This window comes from Taeniopygia guttata, chromosome 4A (genome assembly GCF_048771995.1).
Source record: "Taeniopygia guttata chromosome 4A, bTaeGut7.mat, whole genome shotgun sequence".
Taxonomy (NCBI): domain Eukaryota; kingdom Metazoa; phylum Chordata; class Aves; order Passeriformes; family Estrildidae; genus Taeniopygia; species Taeniopygia guttata.
Window position 1 is genome coordinate 8172720 of NC_133029.1, and position 19850 is coordinate 8192569.

The 19850-nt window shown below is 42.4% G+C and overlaps 1 protein-coding gene across 7 annotated transcripts in view; it reads right to left on the reverse strand.

Annotated features, from left to right (window-relative positions):
- IL1RAPL2 (interleukin 1 receptor accessory protein like 2) overlaps positions 1-19850 on the reverse strand; it is a 340252-nt gene that overhangs the window by 19824 nt on the left and 300578 nt on the right. For all 7 annotated transcript variants that reach the window (XM_030272569.4, XM_072929109.1, XM_030272570.4 and 4 more), the window contains 2 exons: positions 7104-7233; positions 2241-2386 (listed from right to left, as the gene is read on the reverse strand). In XM_030272569.4, the coding sequence (XP_030128429.4) occupies positions 2241-2386; positions 7104-7233 (276 nt within the window). The remainder of the gene's footprint in view (positions 1-2240; positions 2387-7103; positions 7234-19850) is intronic.

The window sequence follows — 19850 nt, forward strand, 5'->3', positions numbered from 1 at the left end:
TTGGGTTTATTACTGTTTTTCATCCAAGACAGAAAAAAAAAAAAAAAAAACCAAAACAGAAGAGAGGGCAGGTCTGGAGACAAAACAGAACTACAAGTGCCTCTTGTCAAACATGGATAATGCAGCTCTTAACAGCTGAGTCTTTGGAGGGAGGAGGATTTCTCTGACTGAGAGATTTGTGCTGCAGCACATTGCAATAGAAATCCCTTCTTTGACACACACAAAGGATGCTGGTCAAAGCTTTCTGCAAGTCCTGCCCTAAATCTTGTACCAGCTCAGTAAATACAGTAGTATTTCCTGACTCATGAATATCTCATGAAAATCTAAGCTGAAGAAAGTTAGGATAAGAAGCAATTAAATCAAGTTGCAGAAAGGAAAAGTTTGGTCAAGTATCTGTGAGAGCTTAATAAATAACAAACAGGACAATGGGACAGGGAGTCAAAGGACAGAGTAAAATACAGTGGTTATTTCAAATGACACTTTAATAGCCTGAAAATCAACTACTGAGAGTGCCTGAGGGGAATATAAGTTTTCTACAGCCACAGTGCAGAGAGAAATGAAATAGTAGCTGCAAAGTGATCCTTTCCACCTCCAAATTCTGTATTCAGCAGTGCTTCTTCCGTAATTCCACCAGAGCTCTGAAATATCTGCCTTTTTTTTTTGTTATAAATAAACCAAGCTTGTTATTCTACTATATGCACATAGCAGAACATTTACCAGTGCCAACAGAGATATACTTACTATCAGTTGTATATTTATGAGGTTCAGTGGGAAGAAAGGTAGAACACTTTTTGCACTAGACACTAATCCTTCATCATGATGACCAAATTCCTTAATTAAAGTTGTGACAACCTGTCAGTTTAGATCACAGAATTGTAGAATTGTTTTGGTTGGAAAACCCCTCCCAGATGATTAAGTCCAACCATTAACCCAGCACTGCCAAGCCCATCACTAAACCATGTCCACGAGGGCCACATCTACGTGGCTTTAAAATCCCTTCAGGGATGGTGACTCCAGCATCTCCACATCCTTTGCCAGCTGGCAGCTTTCCAGCCCCTCTGCCCCAGCCTGGAGCTTGTTGTGACCCAAGAGCAGGACCAAGCACTTGGCCTTGTGGAACCCCACTCAGCTGGCCTCAGCCCATGGATCCAGCCAGTCCAGATGCCTCTGCAGAGCCCTCCTGTATGGCAGATAGTAGAACAATCTGCTAGATCAACATTCCTTCATTCCAAATTTGCCACAGTGAAAGCACACAAAGGACTGGAGCTGCCCTTCCAGTTTGCCTCATGAAAACAATTCTTCCTCTCCTGTTTTGGCAAAATAATTTACCTCCAAGAGTGATGGCAGAGGTCTGGATATTGAATCAACTCTTTAGTCAATCTCCTGTGCTGATGTTCTGTGGTGTCACGTAACAGCTTTGCCCAAGGGTGGAACCTTCCCTTGCTTTCCCAACAATTACTATCTTACAGCTTTTGTGTTTCCTAACATACTGCATCTCAGAGAAATCAGCATCCCATCTAAATGTCAGCCCACTTCTTAGGAACAGGAGAGCTGATTGAACAAACAACAGAAAACTGCCATGAGATACTGTTACTCCCTTGATAGAGACCTTTTTGAACACTGAGCACAGCAGCACTTTTACATTGGGCACATTCAAAACCAAACGTTTTCCTTTCTGCCACAGGTCATTTTTCACTAGTGATGTTCTCCATTCAGGAACAGTATCAAGCAAGACAACCATGATGGGGTAACTCTCTATGTATTTGTATCTCCCACTGCATGTTTTCATTCCTGACACAGTTAGAAATCAAAATACATGGAAACAGCTTAAAGTTTTCAATTTGAAACACAAAGTCAGAAAATGGAGAAGCATGAGAACATCTGACCTCACTGTCAGGGCACCTGTTCTAAGAAATGTGAGTTTTAACTGGCCTAGTTAATCAGTTCTGGGTCAAATTCGTAGGTTGTTTAGTCCAAAATACTTCCCCTGATTATTGGTGCCTTATGGGTGACTGTATTCCAGGCAAGTGCATCACCTGCAAGGCCAATTTTCTAGACACTGAAGAACAATACATGGTTTTTCCCCCACAAATGGTAAACTGAAGCTGTACACAAGCACACTTCAGATCCAAGCAGGCACACAGGAGTCCAGCCTGGCTTAGAGAGGTCAGCAGAACCTCTGATTGATTTGTTGCTGCTGAGGCAGGTGAGGTCACAGATAACAAAAAAAGGAGAATTACCTTTTTTGCGCAGAAGAACACTGGCGTGTTTCCGTCCATTTCTGTTCTCCACGTGACATGTGTAGTTGGCCAGGTCTGCCTCCTCTACAGCATCAAAGATCAATGTCAACTCAACTTCTTTTTCTCCAAGATGTTCTCTGAGGAGCCTGAAAGGAAGGATACAGCCTTTGCTTTAACTGAATTAATATGGATGGCAGATTCCCAAAAGCACTATGGTTTCTCAGCACCTGACAATGTTCCTTGGCCTCCTTCGCTCCTGGAGAAGGACTGAAAAGGAGACTCATGTTGCCTGAAAGAGACTTCACAGTGGCATTTTTCATATCACCAGAAGGCTTTTTCTCCTGCCATGTCTAGTGAGGAGCTGAACCAAGTGCAGGAATAGAGGCCATGAGCAGAGTGGTTATGTGTAGCTTCTTTTTTGGCTCCATCATCTATATCTATATAAAGACTCTCTCCTGGTAAACAGTGTGCCTAACAACTTTTGGTCTACCAATCATGCTGCAAGGAGAAGAGAACCCGTGGAGATATCTGGGAAACTAATCTGGAGCACTCTGCAAATGTTCAGATTTTCTTGTTTACTGTAATCAGGATATTTTACAGAGAAAAAAATGGAGACAGGTTACAGTTAAGATAAAAGAGACTGCTGTTTTTATCTATATCTAAACGACATGTATGTGAGATAAAATAACTGACTCTTAACCTAAATTTAAATAATATAAAATCAGCTAAAGAGGAGCTTTCATTAAAAAAAGAATATCCAATATATTTGGACTGGCGTTTTTTCCCCTACATATCTTTTAATAGCAACTTTTAGCAAGGGAAATCTATAGAGTAGGATCTATCATGAAAATGCTGACAAACATTTAAGCATTATGCTGGCAGCAAAGTGTAGAAAGCTCTTAGTGGTGTTAAACCTTTCATTCTTGCTTTTTCATTTTTCTTCTTTTTTCTTTTAACATTACTCTACACTTACATTATTGCCACAGAAATGCACAGTTGGTCACCTGCATTTTTTTAATAGGCACGCAGCCCTTAATTAATTGCATTGATTAATTAATTTTTGGTGGTGGTTCCGAGGACATGGAGCACAATACAATGTCAACAAGTAAGACCTTAAAGGTACAACAGCATTTGGTGCACACCCAGAAGATGAAGCTATGTCCCTGTCTGAGGTGGGGGAAGCTTCAGCAGCATCACTGTCAACACATGCCAGCTCCCACAAGTTGAGAAAATAATAACTCACTCTCTCTGGGTTGCTGAACAAACTGTAAGAGTAATTACGACATTTAATGCATAGCTAAATCAATGGAGCTTGACAACTCACAACAAACAGGATGAAAAGAGAGAAATAAAAGGTGGGTGATGTAGAAACAACACTCAGCTCCTTATTTTTCTTCAGGCTGAAGCATTTTATTTGATCTGAAACAAAACATTTTGTCTAGTGAATAATTTTCAGGTAAGAATATGAATTTTAAAAAGGAAGTGTCATTACAGAATAGAGATGCTTTCTTTGAAAATTATACAATGGCTTGGATTTTTCAAATCCTTGGTCATATTTTCCCACTGCCTGTATGCACTAAGCTGAATCTGAATTTAGAACACTTTTACTTTGAAACCATATTTTCCCCAAATTTTCAGTCTTTGTATGACCACAGATAACAAGGGCATAAGAAAGCTGCACTTGGGTCTCTTTGCAAGACTGAGGCATTAATTGCAAACTTTTACTAACCTGCATGGGTGTTGGGATTAGCAAAAATGAAACTTTCGTTCTTTATAAAGCTGAGGATCTCAACTGTGAACAGGGTTATGAAGGCTACTCCCGTCTATTCCTTAACAACAGGCTGTAGATGAAAGGGAACTTCAGTGTGTACACAAGAACCTCTCCACAGCAAAGTCGTCCAGCTGGCAGCACGGCAGTGACCTTCCTGCTCACTCTCCTGCTCTGTGTTTCTCCTTCTCTGCCCTGAATTTGTCTACTTGAGTAGTGTAAGCTTTTCAAGAGAAAGCTGTTGCCTCCATACTTCTCTGCAAAGTACCCAGCACATCAGCTATGAGAGTTCTGCCTCTTGCCCTTAGCACCACTTCCTAACAGGAAACAACATCCTCATCTTGTCTGAGCGTTTCATAGCCATCTGTTGACTTCTGTGGGTGATCAATCAATCAGAAGAAATAAGACTACCATTCAAAATGTCTCCATTCACCTCTTTCCATGTCTCTAGGATGAGTTAAACTATTTCTAGTTTAAAAATGGACAAGAGACACAAAACAAGGACAAACATACTTCACAAGATGAGCATTCTGCAGTGTTGCCTGGTGAAGAACAAAAAAAAGTAACTCATAGGTGGCTGAGAGAGCAATATTTATGCCTGAAAATACTTTGCCATGTCAGTGAGCCGGTGCTGAAATTTGCTGTGGGCTGCTTGGATAATTAGGTACAACTGACAACTCTGCAGACATGCTTAAAGACTATGATTCTTTCTTTAATAACTCTGGTTCAATTTACATGACATTTTTATTACTGCTGTGAAAAACCCACCTAGCAAGCAAAGTCCCTTTCTCCTTTCCCCCCACGCATGTCTAACAACTGGGGATCTTAATTCAAGAGAAGACAAGGGGCAGCTCAGGCAGGGCATCATTGCCTCTGAGTCCTGCAATGCTGATGAGTTACTTTTTATTATGAGGCTTTGTAAAAAGGTCTAATAAATCCTGAGTAGCCCAGAGTGACACCAATATTACTCTTGGTGAAGTGTGCTTACCAAAACCCAGTTCCATGGATTGGATTTGAACAGGAATGCTCAGGTTACATGCATCCTTATTTTAGTGCTTTCATGACGGCACAGTGAGTGTTAACCCTGCTCACTGGGGATGGGTGGTTTGTGCTCCCACACATCATTCATTTGCAAACCTGACCTCTCCTCATACACAGAAAATCCAGCAACACAATGGATGGGCACAGACCAGGGTAAGGACAGCACCATCAGTTCAGAGTGCTACTAAATTTGTGAATTAATTCAAGATAGGGGATGCAGAGTTGAAATGTACGAATGGAACAGCTCATGGAGTATCTTGTTCTGGTTGTAATGATTCTGCACTACTCTTAGCTTCTCAAAATCAAATGTCCTGGTAACACCATAGAGAAGCAAACTGATTAAGATATCTAACCAGGAAGTTCACGATGAGTCATCAAATTTGAAACACACATGACAATTTTAAAATACATCAATTAATACATCTGGGTGGAAGATGTGGGCTGCCTCAGGGCACTGACAGAACAATTAGTGCTGCTTAGTTCCCCTGAAGCAGGGTACCTGTAATGGAACACAAAACCAAGAGCTGTTACGGGCAAAATATCATTTGCAAAAAGTTACCACTTCAGTTGCCATAGCTACTTCTAAATAAAACAGGGATGGACTGGGACACTGCTGGTAATGAAGCAGTATGGTTTGGAAATTGCTGTTTCAAATGCTGGCAGCGATCACAGGAGATCAGGTACGTGATAAGTAGCTTTGCTGAAGAGAAGATTCAGTGAATTGTGAAGGTTCTGTAAACTGAGGCAAAGCCCTTTAGTGGAATGAGAAAAGTGACTTGTCACAAATTAATTTGAAACATGAATGTGCAATGAGATGACACAACAAAGGACAAGTAACAGCCTTTTCAAACTCAGTTTCACTAATAAATGTATATAAAAAAAGTTTTGAACTGCGCTAAAGCTGGAGCACTCTTTAAATAAAAGCGTCAAATTGTCCTGATGCAGGGGAAGAACATGGCCAAAATCACTCTGTTCATGTATACACACAACAGAGAGAACACAATGCCATTAAGTGCTGATTACTTACAACAGTAGAAGTTTCCAATAATTGCTTTTTGGTCAGAAGCAAAAAAGAGGACTGTACAATGGCAATCTAAGATAAATTTAATCTTTGTGCAATTATGTATCTCTTAACAACTCGTGGCTAAATGGCTGAACATCACATTATTGATCCAGTAATAAAGCAAAGTGACCTCTCTCCTCTTGCTCTCCAAAATCACCTTTACAAGGAATAAAAATCTCAGACACAAGATTAAAAAAATGTGCACTGGAAAATGAAAAGACCTTGGCTTTCTTTATAATCCATATTCATTGTATCATAATCGATATTCATTGTATGTATTGGAGCTGGGTCCAGCTTGCTCATAGTATAACCATAACCATAACCTAGTCTTGGCTCAAAGAACAATAATCAGGTAATTATTAAGGAGGAGAGTAAGGTGCTGTTAGCTGCAAATTCCATGAAAGTTCATGGGGGTACGAGTGTGTTGTCTTTACCATTTACATCAAGTCATAACCAGCACCTGGGAAAAAGCCCAGAACAAGCTGGAATTGGACACAGACACTCCTTTCTCTCCCTTATGTGTTAAGCCTGGAGGAACAAATGCTGCTTCTTAAAGGCTCTGGTTAAGGGACACCACAAGCTGGATCACACACCCACAACACATTCAGGAGAAGAGAAAAAGTATGGTGGCTTTGACAGGAGATCATTTGTCTTCAAGATTAACAGTGGTGCTGGAATGGATGTCATCTTGCCAAGGTGGGTCCCATGGGATGGCTGCAGTGGACAGCACCATTCCCATGCAGGGCTAAAATCAACCCGCAGAGCGCTCAGGAGATGCTTCAGCTTCCAACCATCAGGGGAATTTGGTAACAGATTTTCAGGCACATACACAAGTTACTCTGTCTTTAGGGAGCAACTCACACAGCCCTGGCTCCAAGTCATCCATCACTTTTTGGACAGAAAATGATTTCCACTTTCAATTAAAAACTTGTCAGCTTAACAGGCTTGTGGGACATACAGTATGTTTTATAGTAAATAATTCAAAAAGTACCTGACTTCGCCTTCTCTAATGTGACCTTCTAATTCTTCTATGAATTTTTCCCCTTTCATCCAGTAGATCATGGGGCCTGATTCTCCACTGAATCCAAAGAAAGCTTTGCAGGCCACAGTCAGTGGATTTCCTGAGGACAAAAGGAAGAAACAAGATTAGAGACTTGTCATAGGTACTAGTGAGAAAATTATTATAAGAAATATCAACGCCTCAGATAAAACTCCTTATGAAAAACTGGAGGAGGAAAATAAAGAAAGAATAAATATAAGCCATGTGAAAAGGAGTGCATCTACAGGAAATAGGTGTAAAATTAAACTCTGAGGTTATCCATAATTAATTTTTTTCTGAGAAAAATAGTACATGAACAATGAGAAGGCATGGAAATCGTGGCAACATAAGGTGACACCAGACTGGTTGTTAAAAAGAAAGAGGTGACTTCCCTACTTCCCTGTCAGACTCCTTGGATCTCGACCAGGACTAGAAATTTGTCTCTAAAAGGCAGGTAAATCACTGAATGGCTGCTCCTTAGCCATGCATAAAAAGACAGAGGAATAATTCCTTCCTCACTTAGATAGTAGTCAAATGTTAATCAAGCCTTGGTGAGCTGCTCAGAGAGCTTTTAAAGATTCGCAAGAAATACATGATGGGCCAGTCAGCCCATCACTGGTTACTGTCAACAGGCTTTTGGCTAAGGACCAGAATTCTTCCTTTCACCTCTGCAAAGATATGTCCAAAAAAAAACAAACAAACAAACAAAAAACCACCAAACAAAACTTGGAAATTATTCAAATTTCTTATTTCTTTTCTTTTCTCTTCAAAAAAAAAAACCAAACAAACCTCAGAAAAACCTCCATCAAGTCAGGAAATTTGGAAGAACCATGTCCATTCCCTTGGTATGCACATACAACTGCTGCACCCACTTTTCTTTGTCTATTTTATTTCACATAGGTGCTCCAGGTTATGGAGCAGGTGCAGAATCAGCAGCTTAGCTGGGAGACCAGACCTCATTTAATGTCAGTGGAGACTCCTGCTGAATCTTTCAGGGCTTCGAGCAAGCATGGAAAGCCTAAAGAATGAATTTTACTGTATCTGAAAGAAGTGTTTTACTATGTTAGGTATTCTCCATGTTAGCAGGAGACTCTCTTGACTGAAATAGGAGAGGCATACACTTGTCAAGGATATCTGGAGCACATTCATTTGGAGCACACCACTTGTTTGAGCATGGGCTAATTGTTTCCTATGATTGACTTACTGTGCCTTAATCATTCACCTCTTGTCTGCCCAGGAGTGACAACTGTGTGCACACTCAGAGCTGTGCTAAAGTGCTTTTTAAACCCCCATAGAGCTGAGTCAACTACTTGCACTTGTCTATTATTTCAGTGCCCAATTTAAGACATGTCTAAAGAGTCTGATTAGTCAGGAAGCACAACACTCCCAGCCATGGAAAATCAGCTGCCTTTAAATTGTTTCCAAGTCAAGATCCAAAATTACAAGTCCTTTGAAACATTAGGATACAGCAAGAAAAGATTTAAAGGCTGCACTTGAGTCTCTGTTTCTCAAATAGCAAAAGACAAAAATGGAAAATGTTTATCCTGAAAATGTTTTCCAGACTCTTTCATTATCTCCATATTCACGATGAACTCTGGCACCACAGCTGGCCCCTGAACACGTGGAACTGCTGGCAGATTACACAATTAGACCAGACATACAGGAGAGGGAAGGGTGGGTATTCAGTTATCTGCATATCCCACAACACTGACAACCATCAGAGAAAGTTCCAAACTTCACAAACTAATGAAGAGTCAGAAACACTTCTAGGCAGATATTTACCTCCACTACAAGCTCACCAAGCCTGTGAGGTGCTGTGTGTCCTCCATGGGTAGGGACAACTGGAGCCTCTGGCTGTATCCACCTCACCTTTTCCTAAGATGCTGAATGCCTGCATGGTGTGAGGTCTTTTTGTGCTGCTTGCCTTGGAGTCACGATACACATCTTTTAAAATACCACTTAGTGATTCCTAGCATGTGGCTGCTCAGTCCATGCTTGACATTAATGGAAAAAGACATTGTAGCAATGTGAAAAAGAAAAGGGATAGACAAGGCCCATCAGCATTGACAGTATTTGCCCTTTTCCTGGCACACCATGCTGGAAATTAAGTGTTACAGGCAAAATATCTTACAGAATGTTCTTTTACTCAAACCAGCAGATGTTTACTTAAAAAACAAGCTCTGAGAAATGAAAATATTCCAAGGTGAGACTAAGGTTTCTATGCATGCAGAGTAAATACCCTGAGGTAATAATGTCTAGTTTGAAGAAATATGAAGTTTTCTACACAGATAGGAAAACTTAAAAACTCCAGCTGTTGGTAGACAGCTTCTGTAATAAACAAACCCAATATAAAGCATCAAGAACCTTTACCATGACAACCTGCATGCTCTGAATGTGCCTGGGCAGATCTATTTCCTAGCTTTGCCACCAGGGAAAGAGGCAAAATAAACTAATACCACGAACAGGAAAATCTGGAGTGAGTTCATATTCCCAGCTCAAAGTTTGGATCCAGCAATGCCTGAAAAACCCCATAGTTCATCTCATCTGCAAACCCATCACTGATCAGAGGGTGGCATAAACAACTTTTCTCATGGAACACATAATTTTTATCTCTGTAGCAGAATGATGCAGGTCTGGGTTGACATGAACTGTCCTGGAGTTGAAAGAATTTGGGGCTTGATGATACTTCCAGGGCCCACCCAAACTCAAACTCTCACCTGCAGTTCTGATACTCTTCAAGCTGGTAAGGACATCTCACTCCTCTACAGCTTCTGAAATAGCTTCTGGTTTATAACTCTCATCATTCCTTTTGCCTCTGGAAGGGGGACACCATCAGAAAGATAACACTGACTTCCCTGCAGAACCACTTCATCTCCCAAAATAAGTCTCCATATGGAAAAGTAAGGGAGATTCCTCCTCTCCTGCTGTGTCACCACACAGCTACAGCAACACCTGTTGCTACTGCTTTTCAGGGAGCTCCAGCCATTCCCATCCAGAAAGGAACATGGCACATTTCACTACATCCTCCCCCAAATACTGCAATACCAAAAATGAATTCTGTAGTCCTTAAATGTATCCTTGAATATATGGACAAAAAGGGGCATGGAGAATGCCCCTTTGCAGGTCCTGGTTTTAGGGCTGGCTTAAAACCATGCAATATTGCACTGAGCCACAGTTCCAGGCAGAAGGAACTAGTAAGCAATTTGTAGCTCCAACTATTTATCTTGTGTAAGGCCCAAACTTTCACACATCACTACTGCTATTCTGCATGACCTTCAGTAGTTCCACTACTAATTTGTCTTATTAAGAAATATTCCCCTTGCATCATTTAATTAACAACATCAAAATTCCTGGAATGAATAATATCCTATAAGTTTTCCACTTACATATGGATTCTGTTTAGATCAGACAGACATTTCAGATGCCTTTTTACTTAATAAAATAATTTGCTGAGAAACAGAGAAAGTTATTAGTGAATTTCTAATGAATCAACAGTTAAGAAAGTGTTTGAAGAAACAAGGAAAGAAAGTAGAAAAACTTATTTGCAGACATCACTGTCTTCTGCTTTGCTGGGGTCACCTTGACACAGTAAAGGACCAGGTTCAGCAGAAGTCTCTGTTTTAGCTTTTCTTCCTACCTTGTCAATCAAGCAGGCTTGTTGCCAACTCCCAGCTGATAAGACACAACCCCTGGCAGCAAAAAATTTTATTGCTAAATGTTATTGTACAATTTTCACCTGTCCATTTTCCCAGTTAATCTGTGTGAACTTTACCATACATTCAAGCAACATCTTTTTCTAGCAAAGAGAACTCCAGGGAAATGCAATTATTCAAGCAAAAGAATTGCCTGATGGTACTGGCTAATGATGGGAAAAGGGTATGAAAAATAATTTAGTTCAGAATGGTTTGGAACGTGCTGAATTCAGGGCCAGCATGCTTTGACAGAGAATCTCAAACTCTGCAGCACGGTTTCACTTGAATGAGACATGCTTCAAGCATAAAGTAAATGAAGCATAAAATACCTAAAAGTTGTTTTGTCTTTTACAAATTTAAATGCCAAGGCTGGGTGTCTGACCAGCATGGAAGGCAAAGGCTCTTCACACCTGGCTTATGCCAAGGCATTTTTCTGGATTTTTTTTTAAATGCAGGTGGATAGTTTGTTCTTTTTCATTTATTTTGCACAGGCAGGTGTATTTTGTAGCTTTGAAGCCCACATAAGAGAATTTGCTTCCAGAAAATCAGACCTTCACTCACATAGCACACTCAGAGTGTGCCAAAGTCATCTGTGAATCCCTGGGTGCCATGCTTTTTCCTATGGCTTGAAAATGAATTGGTTTTCTTTTTCTCTTGCATTTTTGTGCCAGATAAAATACTGCTCTCAACAAGCCTGAACTGAAGCAGATGAGCCTTCCCCACTAGTGGCAGAACTGACTGAAAGTGCCAAAGGCCTTTTTGTGTGCTAAAAGTCAGACCTGCACACGTTGCTAGCTGGGTTTACATCTTCCACTCCAATGGGGTGCTAGTCCACTGCTTTCATCTACTGCAGGGCTGTGTGCTGCCACTCATGGAAGGGCAGATGAGTGTGCAGTGCTGCCACCAGAGGGTCATTCCATCACTCCAAGTCCCTCTTATCGATGTATTTGCATGTTGGAGCTCCTCTCTGATAATGGTACTTGTGTCTCTGTCCCTGTAAGCCTAGGAGAGAACTCAGAGCACTGCCAAAGGAGCAGCTTCCCACTGGACACATGCAGATGTTTTGCAGGCACTGCATGGGCTTTGTTTCTGTCATTTGCTGAGACAGAGGACAAGAAAGGCAGGTTACTTATCACTTCTCAGGAAGTGTATTCTGCATGTTGCCTGTAGAATCAAAGCTGACTTTCCAGGCTGTGAGGCTTGCAAGGCAAATCACCATGTCACTGACAAGAACATTATTGTTCTAATATGCTTTACAAGCGCTAGAAAGTGGCCAAAGAGCAGCAGAGTGATTTAAATTCCCCTGGCAAGGCAAGGCTGGGTTGTATACAACCCTGAAGTAAAGAACACATTTCCTTTCTTTCAGAAGGACATCCTGGATAAGAAGATATGGGACACAGAGCTTATGCCTGCAATTTATCCACAAAACAAATGCCAGGGACAGCACAGACCTTGACTCAAGGAAAACAATCTCTGTGTGTGGTAGCTTCTATGCAGTTAGCAGAGAGTCAGTTGTCTCCAAGTGCTTTGCAATGCCATCCTCGGAGCTGCTGTCCTGTGCTGGGCAGTGACAGCAGAGCCAGCAGCAGATGGAGGGGCTGCAGCCCAGCCCAAACCATGGCCCTGCCTTGGCTGGCTGATGCTGAACCCCAGGCTGAGCTGCTGCTGGGCATGGGAGGGTGGCCAGGGGAGCAAATGGTGCCCACACAAGTCACTCCTGCAATCAGAGCCCAGCCCTGTGGCTGAGCTGCGAAGCACAAAACCTCTGTCCAGGGCTCACCACTGTCCTGGAGTAGTCAGGGGTATTTGGCAGGGGAAACTGAGGCTGTGCTTGGGCTTTGTTTGTGTCACCCAGCACAGCTGATCATGTTTCCCATCCCCTCCCAGGACAGACCTGCAGCACCACTCTCACATCAGGGGCTTCAGCCTCTGCTCCTCTCATCTGCTTAGGTGGCACTGAAAGTCTTCACAGATTTACCCACTGCTGAATTCAGGCAAACCTCCACAAAAACCACAGATACATGATCCCTTATTTTCCCCATGCCATATCCCAGCACCATTTGATCAGAGGTCCCATGCTGTGCTTTTTTCAACAAGATCAATAAAGACAGTGCTAATTACTGTACCTGGGCTTCTTGTCCTTCCTCTTTTACCTGGATATTCTACAGAATACAGGCTTAGCTGTGTGCTAAACCATGTTATCCCATTTAGATAAAAGTCTCATGAAGTTCAGTGACTAGTTAGATAATTACAGGATCTAGTTAAAATAAAACATACTCAAACCAAATTATTTTCCCTTATCAAAAAAAAAGAAATACAGAAAATTCTATAATATTTCAAAATTCTATTCCAGCAGACAGTAGATTCATAACTGGATATGAGCCTTCTAAACATTTGCATAATTAAAGCTCAGCCAGGAATTAATGAACTGAAAGCATTTAAAGAAAATTAAAAAAACCTGCTTTGGATAGTGATAATAATTTTCTTAATAAGATAAATTTATAGTGAAATCAAACCTAACTAGCCTCCAGACATTCATTTCATAACAGTTTAAGAGCATTTGAAAGCACACCCATATAATATATATTTCATTAGATTTAGTCTCCAGGCTTTTAAAAGAAGCCTAAAAGAAGACTAAAGGAGGTGCTCTTCCCCTGAGCAAAGCCCTGTGCTGTGAGCTGCACATGCAGCCACTACAGTAACATTCTGGCAGCTGTAATATACAGGAAAAATAAATGGCAGTAGTACATAACTTAGAGTTAGTTGGCTCTTCACTCATATAAGAACTTTTTGAAAAAGGCAAGTCTTTGGCAATAAAAAAAAAGAGACTGGCAAAAACTTGACAAGAAAAGTGCAAGAGATCTTTAAGTCTTTTTTTTCCCTCTGTAGTTTACAATCTTAATTTTAACTTGCTTTCTTGCTTTGCTCTTATTTCTTATGCCCTGAGACATCAGAAAACACATAGCCATGAGATATTTGTGCTTTTCTGTCTCACTCAAGTGAGCAAATAGCATATATAAAAAGTAGGATAAAAATAACACTAACAGCAAGCAGAACTCCAAACATGAAACAAAGAAACTGAGCCTCTAGACAGTTTGTTGCCAAGAAGACAAGTCAATGCATTTGCTGTCATTCCATACAGCCCCAACTGTTGCTAATTTAAATCACACAATCAGGACCCACTGCAAGGGTTGCTTGTAGGCTTGGCTATTGACTGTAACTCCTATGGAGAGAGAAAAACAAAACTAAAAAACACACACAAAGTTGAAATGTTGCTGATAAAAATTTATCAGATGTTCCAAAAATGAATCAATCAAATCAAGATCACATAGAGCAGCTTTCTTTAGAAAAATAACATCCAGAAAAACAACCCAACTGCTACCTTTCCCCCCTCACCCCCTAAAAAAATTAACCTCACCTAAATCCTGTAAAATCCTTTATCCCATTTTCAGAAGTGCCTTGGGGTCAGAATTTAAAATCTTAGTCATTGAAAGCTCAGGTGTAACTGAAAGTCAAGGATTTTAGCTTTACAGTTATGCACCTATAATGCTTAGTGGGATTTCTAGAAGCAGCTTGACAGATGCCTTGTGCTAGCTTTAACTTGTGCTCAATGCTCAGGTCCTTCTGAAAATCTTATTTCTGCGCATTTTGAGGCATAGAAGCATTATTTAAGAGAAATGCCCTGCAGGTACTTGGAAAATGTCCCCTTGGTGGTGGGGTTCCAAGGGCTGGGGCAGCCCAATGGCAGCAGATCAGTGACATACAGAATAAGGTGAGCCAAGGTACTTGCTCAGGAAACTGAAATGTAACACAAGAATGACCATAGAAAATTCAATTCAGGGGCAAGCTGGAGAGTTGGAAACTCCTCAAGCTAGCAAGTAGCAGCAATGTGAGGGGTAGGATCCTCCTTCCCCTGTAGCAACAGCAGATTGATGTGAGGAAACAGGAGCATCTCTTTGTGGTCCATCTCTTTGCAGCTCAAAGAAAAAGTTGGCTGTCCCTCCTTTTCACCATGGGACAGCAATCTAAGGAAGCAAGTGTTCCCTGAATAATTCCTGCTCTTCTCTCAGAGTAGTCGGAGAAATGATGGATGTGATGGCATGAGGCCATGCCTGGGCCAGAGAGATGATTTGTTCCCTTATTTTGGAGAAGTAGCTTTGATTTTATAGAGCCCTAGAGCCTCAGAATGTCCCTCCCCCCTGCCCTCATCTTGCCCATGGTGTTTGGCTATAAGGCACTATCTTAGGAGTTCAGAGCAAGATCTTAAAAAAAAAAACATCCTGAGAGAAAAGCTTTGCCCTTCTTTATTGCTTTTCTCTTTTCTTAGCTGTGCTAGAGCCAAGAAGGAAATTAAGCTGCTGCCTGCAAGGTCTAATGTGAAACCTTGGCCACTTCAGTACCAAGATTGTTATTTGAGCTTTCGTTCCAGTGCCAGAAACCTTTACATGGCCTTCACCTCTGCATTAACTAGAGGAGGTTACAGGCTTCATCTTCTCTGCCCTGGCAAAGCTCCTGCTACCACTCAACAAGGACCCAGGTAATTGTGATTGTCTGGAATTGTGATAGTCTAATGGCAGACAGATGGGCAGGAGCGAGAGCAAAGGACTGGCCTTCAGATATGTGCATCTGCTACCCCAGAGCACTGAATGAAGCTGTGCCTGCAGCTGGCAACAGGCTGAGGCAAACCCTGTCCCTGACAATGTTTCTCTAAGGATTTTTAAAGGGATGTTGTGTGTGCTCTCAAAAACTCATGTAGCAATATCAAATAGAGACAAATACAACAGAAGCAACCTGCTGTAGTCCAGAATGGATTTTCACATTCAGGAAAGACAGTATTTCTACTGCACAGGGTGACAGGAACATGCAGTGCTTTGCTGTTATTTCCCACTCCAGCGCCCAGGGGAATACTGGCAGAGGGGTCCCCGAGCAGGGTGATACCTGTGAAGAGTTGATAGCAGCCCTGAGGGGGCTGTTGCTCTTTGAAGTCAGAGAGGTTTTTCTCTAGGTCTTCTGCTGACTCTGCTGAGTATTAGAGACAGAAAACGCTGGGTAAAATTTTCTCTCTGTTTGGATAATTGTCTTCTGAGCTGCCTTGTTGAGAATGAATATGTCTGAGCTAATTTCTTCTATTTCTCTGTCAAAACCTTATCTCCTTCCATAGCTGATTTATTTTTCTTTGGGCTAGGACTCAGAAAAAGACAATAACGTACATTTGTCAGGAAACATCTTCAATGAATGCTCCTCCCCTCAGCCCTTAACTCCAGAGTCAGCCCTCCTACAGCCTGAATGTCCAATACTACATCTGTAGTTGACTTGGGAACAGACATTTGGCATTTCACTGAAGGCCTCTTAATATTTTGCCTTATATGCTACAGCTGCTCTATTTCAGTCCAATATTTCTCAGGAACCATTCCCTCCTATGAGTTGTGCAGGTATCAGGCAAGAGCCTGAAAGCAGCACTCCTTTGGGAAGGTTAGGATGGATTTGTGCTCTGTGATATCTCTACTTGTGTCATTTCCCATTTCCCACAAAGGATAAGCTCAGAGCTGAGCCCAGAGAATGAGCACAGACCCCTGCAGAGCACTGTACTCTGAAAAGCAGGGTACCTTGGGTAGTTATCAGCTAAACAGACCCAATAACCCTCACTATTCCCAAGTGCCAAACAAATTGGCTACACAGACTCTCCCACTCTGCTTCAGTCCCTCTAATGAAACCCTGTTTAAAAGTCAGTTCCACACAGAAACACAGCTCTGCTTGCAAACAAGTTGAGGTTTTCCTTTTTTTTCCCCAGTGATTGGCTAATTTTTTTCTTATTTTCCCAACAGACAGAAAATACAGTAAGTACTTGTTATATTGACTCCTGTAGTACTAGTTTTTCAGCCCTATTAGATTTACTGACCCCTACCAATTTTCTGCTGGAGCTGTTGACCTTCTCAGAGAGCTCTTGCCCCCAGCCACAGAAAGGTAGAGCTCAGCTGCTTTTCATACTCCTGAGCAATGATTATCAAAACACTCAACTGTGAGAATGAAAGGCCTCCCTAAATCCCTAATCCTTGCACAGCCCCCCTGGCACTGTACCTGCCCTGCCTGAAAGCAGCATTGCCATTCCCAAGGCTGCCACATTGGAGGTCCTTGCCTGTGCTTCACCAAAATAGTCTCAAGCTCAGTTTCAACAGTGCAAAGGGTAGTGCTAATGAAGGCCACACTTCTCCAGAGAGGCTGGCAGGGGATGGTTGCCTCCAGCTGCTGTCACCCTTGACAAGGAAGAAAAATCTGCCCCCATGCCAATGGAACAGTGAACCCATGGCTGGCAGTGAATTTGCTCTGAGCTGGGCTTGCAAGGGAAGAAACAGCCAGGGGAACCCCATCATTGCTGCCTGGCAGGATCAACCATGCCATGGCAGCAGCCTGATCGTTCCTGCTGCCCCCAGGCTTGGAGCAGAGCATGGGGCAGAGGTGAGTACAGCAGAGCATGGGGCAGTGGTGAGTACAGCAGAGCATGGGGCAGAGGTGAGTACAGCAGAGCATGGGGCAGTGGTGAGTACAGCAGAGCATGGGGCAGTGCTGAGTACAGCAGAGCATGGGGCAGTGGATGGCCCTTGGTGGTTCAGCCCCAGCTGCTGCCTCCCCTCTTCACAGCCCAACCCTGGGCCACTGTGCTGTGCCCATGCTGGGCAGGCACTCGAGCTAACGCATCTTTTATAATGGGTTAAAGAAACTTCAGCCCTTCTGGGCACAACCACTGCTGAAGTGGGCCTGCCCCACCAGGAGAAGGGGCCTCAAGCAGCCTTGCCCCCTGGCACTGCCTGCCCTACTTTTGTGGTTGGCTTTAGAAGCAAAAGAGAGGAGATGTGACAGGCAGTTTATGGGAGATACTGATTGCTGGCACCCTGCACTTTGCTTTTGTCATGTCAAGTCATCTGCAAGCTGCTCAGAGCCTCTGTGATGGTGCTCTCTGCTTGCTCACATGGAATTGAAGTGAAAGCCAGGCTGACATGCACGACTGTGCAGAGAAGCAAATGCAAAGCCTGAATAGCACTTCCACCAGATCTGAGCCCCTGAGCCTCACCAGTGCCTGGGGAAGTCTGCTTCACAGAAAGAAATTTCACTTTGGACAACATGAAGACAAGATTCATGTAACCTCAAACCCAAAAGCAACCAAAGGTGTGTGACTTGTCCAACAGAATGCTGCTGCCTGCCCTGCTTTTGTCTGTGCTTTTCTTTCCTCTGTTTCTGGCCACCCTGAGGCACTTCACAGGAAACGAGTCACCACCCTGATGGTCTCTTGCTTTTAGTGTGAGCCAGCTTGGTTCATAGGCCAGGGAAACCTGAGTATCTGTCAGGGTGTAAGCAGGATTTAGCTGCTGGGCTGTGTCAGGGACTACAGATACCTGGTGGTGTGGTGTATCCATCCATCCCTCCATCCAATCCCAGATTTTCCCTCTGTCTGTCTCCTCATCCACTCCTGTATAAAGGGAAGATGCCTTTTTTGCACAGTTGTTCCAATACATCCCCCAACCTATGAAATATGAGCTGGGGTAACTGAGAGAAACACCAGAAGTACAAGGATACTCTAAGTCATTCCAGAGCATGATGTGACCCATTTTAGCTCAATCAGAAATATCTTGACTCTCCCACAGCCCCACAATATTTTCATTTTCAATACATTAGATTTCTAGAAAAATCTAGTTTTTCAGTAATGTCAAAGTATTCTCTCAATAAAATGAAAATATATCTTTACCCCCAAGCAGAAAAATACACTGTTTGCACTTTGGGACCACTGTTGAACAGAAAGGAAGAGAAGCCTTACGAGGACAGTTCACACAATAAAGCTTTTGGTTGCAAACAGACTTTGAATGGTAAGATCTCAAAAACATGATCCCTCTTTCAGTGAATTCAATTTCACATAAAAACCTGAGTAGTGAGACCTGCTGTGATCACAGGTGACAGATGGAACCACTGTGAGTCATATTAGTAGCTTACTTCCCATGCATAGACACAGAGGTGTAGTCAGCAGTTGATATCGGGTCCCTCCCAAATGAAAATGTGCTCAGATGTTTCCAACTTGAAAAAGAGGATAATAAAAATCTCTCAAAGAGACTCATTTAAAACAGAAGTTATTCAATTTTCTTTTGTTTTACACCAGATGTGCTCCAGACATGCGAACTCAGCCTCTAAAGATTTTCCTGTTTTTTACAGTCTTCTCTTCTAACTACTCATCAAAGCACAGCAGGTAAAAATTTCCTTCCTCCACATCAGTAGTCACCAATACAACCTTGTCATTTCTATTTCTCACACCTCTTCTTTCCCCCTGCCCTGTATCTCTGCAAAGTCTCATCTCTACAGCGTATTGCCATTGGCTATTAAGGTTGAACAAAGTGTTCCCAATTTCAAACACAATGAAAAGGAAAATCAGTAGCACAAAAAGGAGAAAATTAACCATAGGAATCACTCTCCCAGCACTGGCCAGGTTCTTTAGGTTCAACACCCGAATCTGGTGGTTTACAAAGGCACAGATTCACCTGCTGCTGCTATTCTTCATTTCCTCCAGAGTTACTTACACTGAATAATCTGTTTCCAAACAGAGGAAAAGCACCAGGGAAGGGGCCAACCTGAGCCCCCCCACCCTCCTGAACAGCACAAAAGTGGGGTTCTGCCCCCACCATCTTCCTCGGGCTTACCCAGGCACATCTCCACACCCTGCCAGGAGCTCAGCTTATGTTTTACACTAAGCAATGATTAGGAGACATGGATCATCCCCTCAGTCCTCTGTCACAGGCACACACATGCACCTCTTTCCCCTGTCCCTGCTGGAACTCCAGCAAGCTGTTCTCATAGCAGGTTTTCGCTTTAGACAGCAATTTGTCAGTACAAGTGATGCTTAAATTTTAAAAGGTAGTGACTAGTGCTGGGATTCAGAATCTCAGTCCTGACTCAGGCAGACCAAACCAGACCACTGCCTCTTTGGATTGAGGGTTGGTAGCCAAAACTCCATTTTGCTCTGATT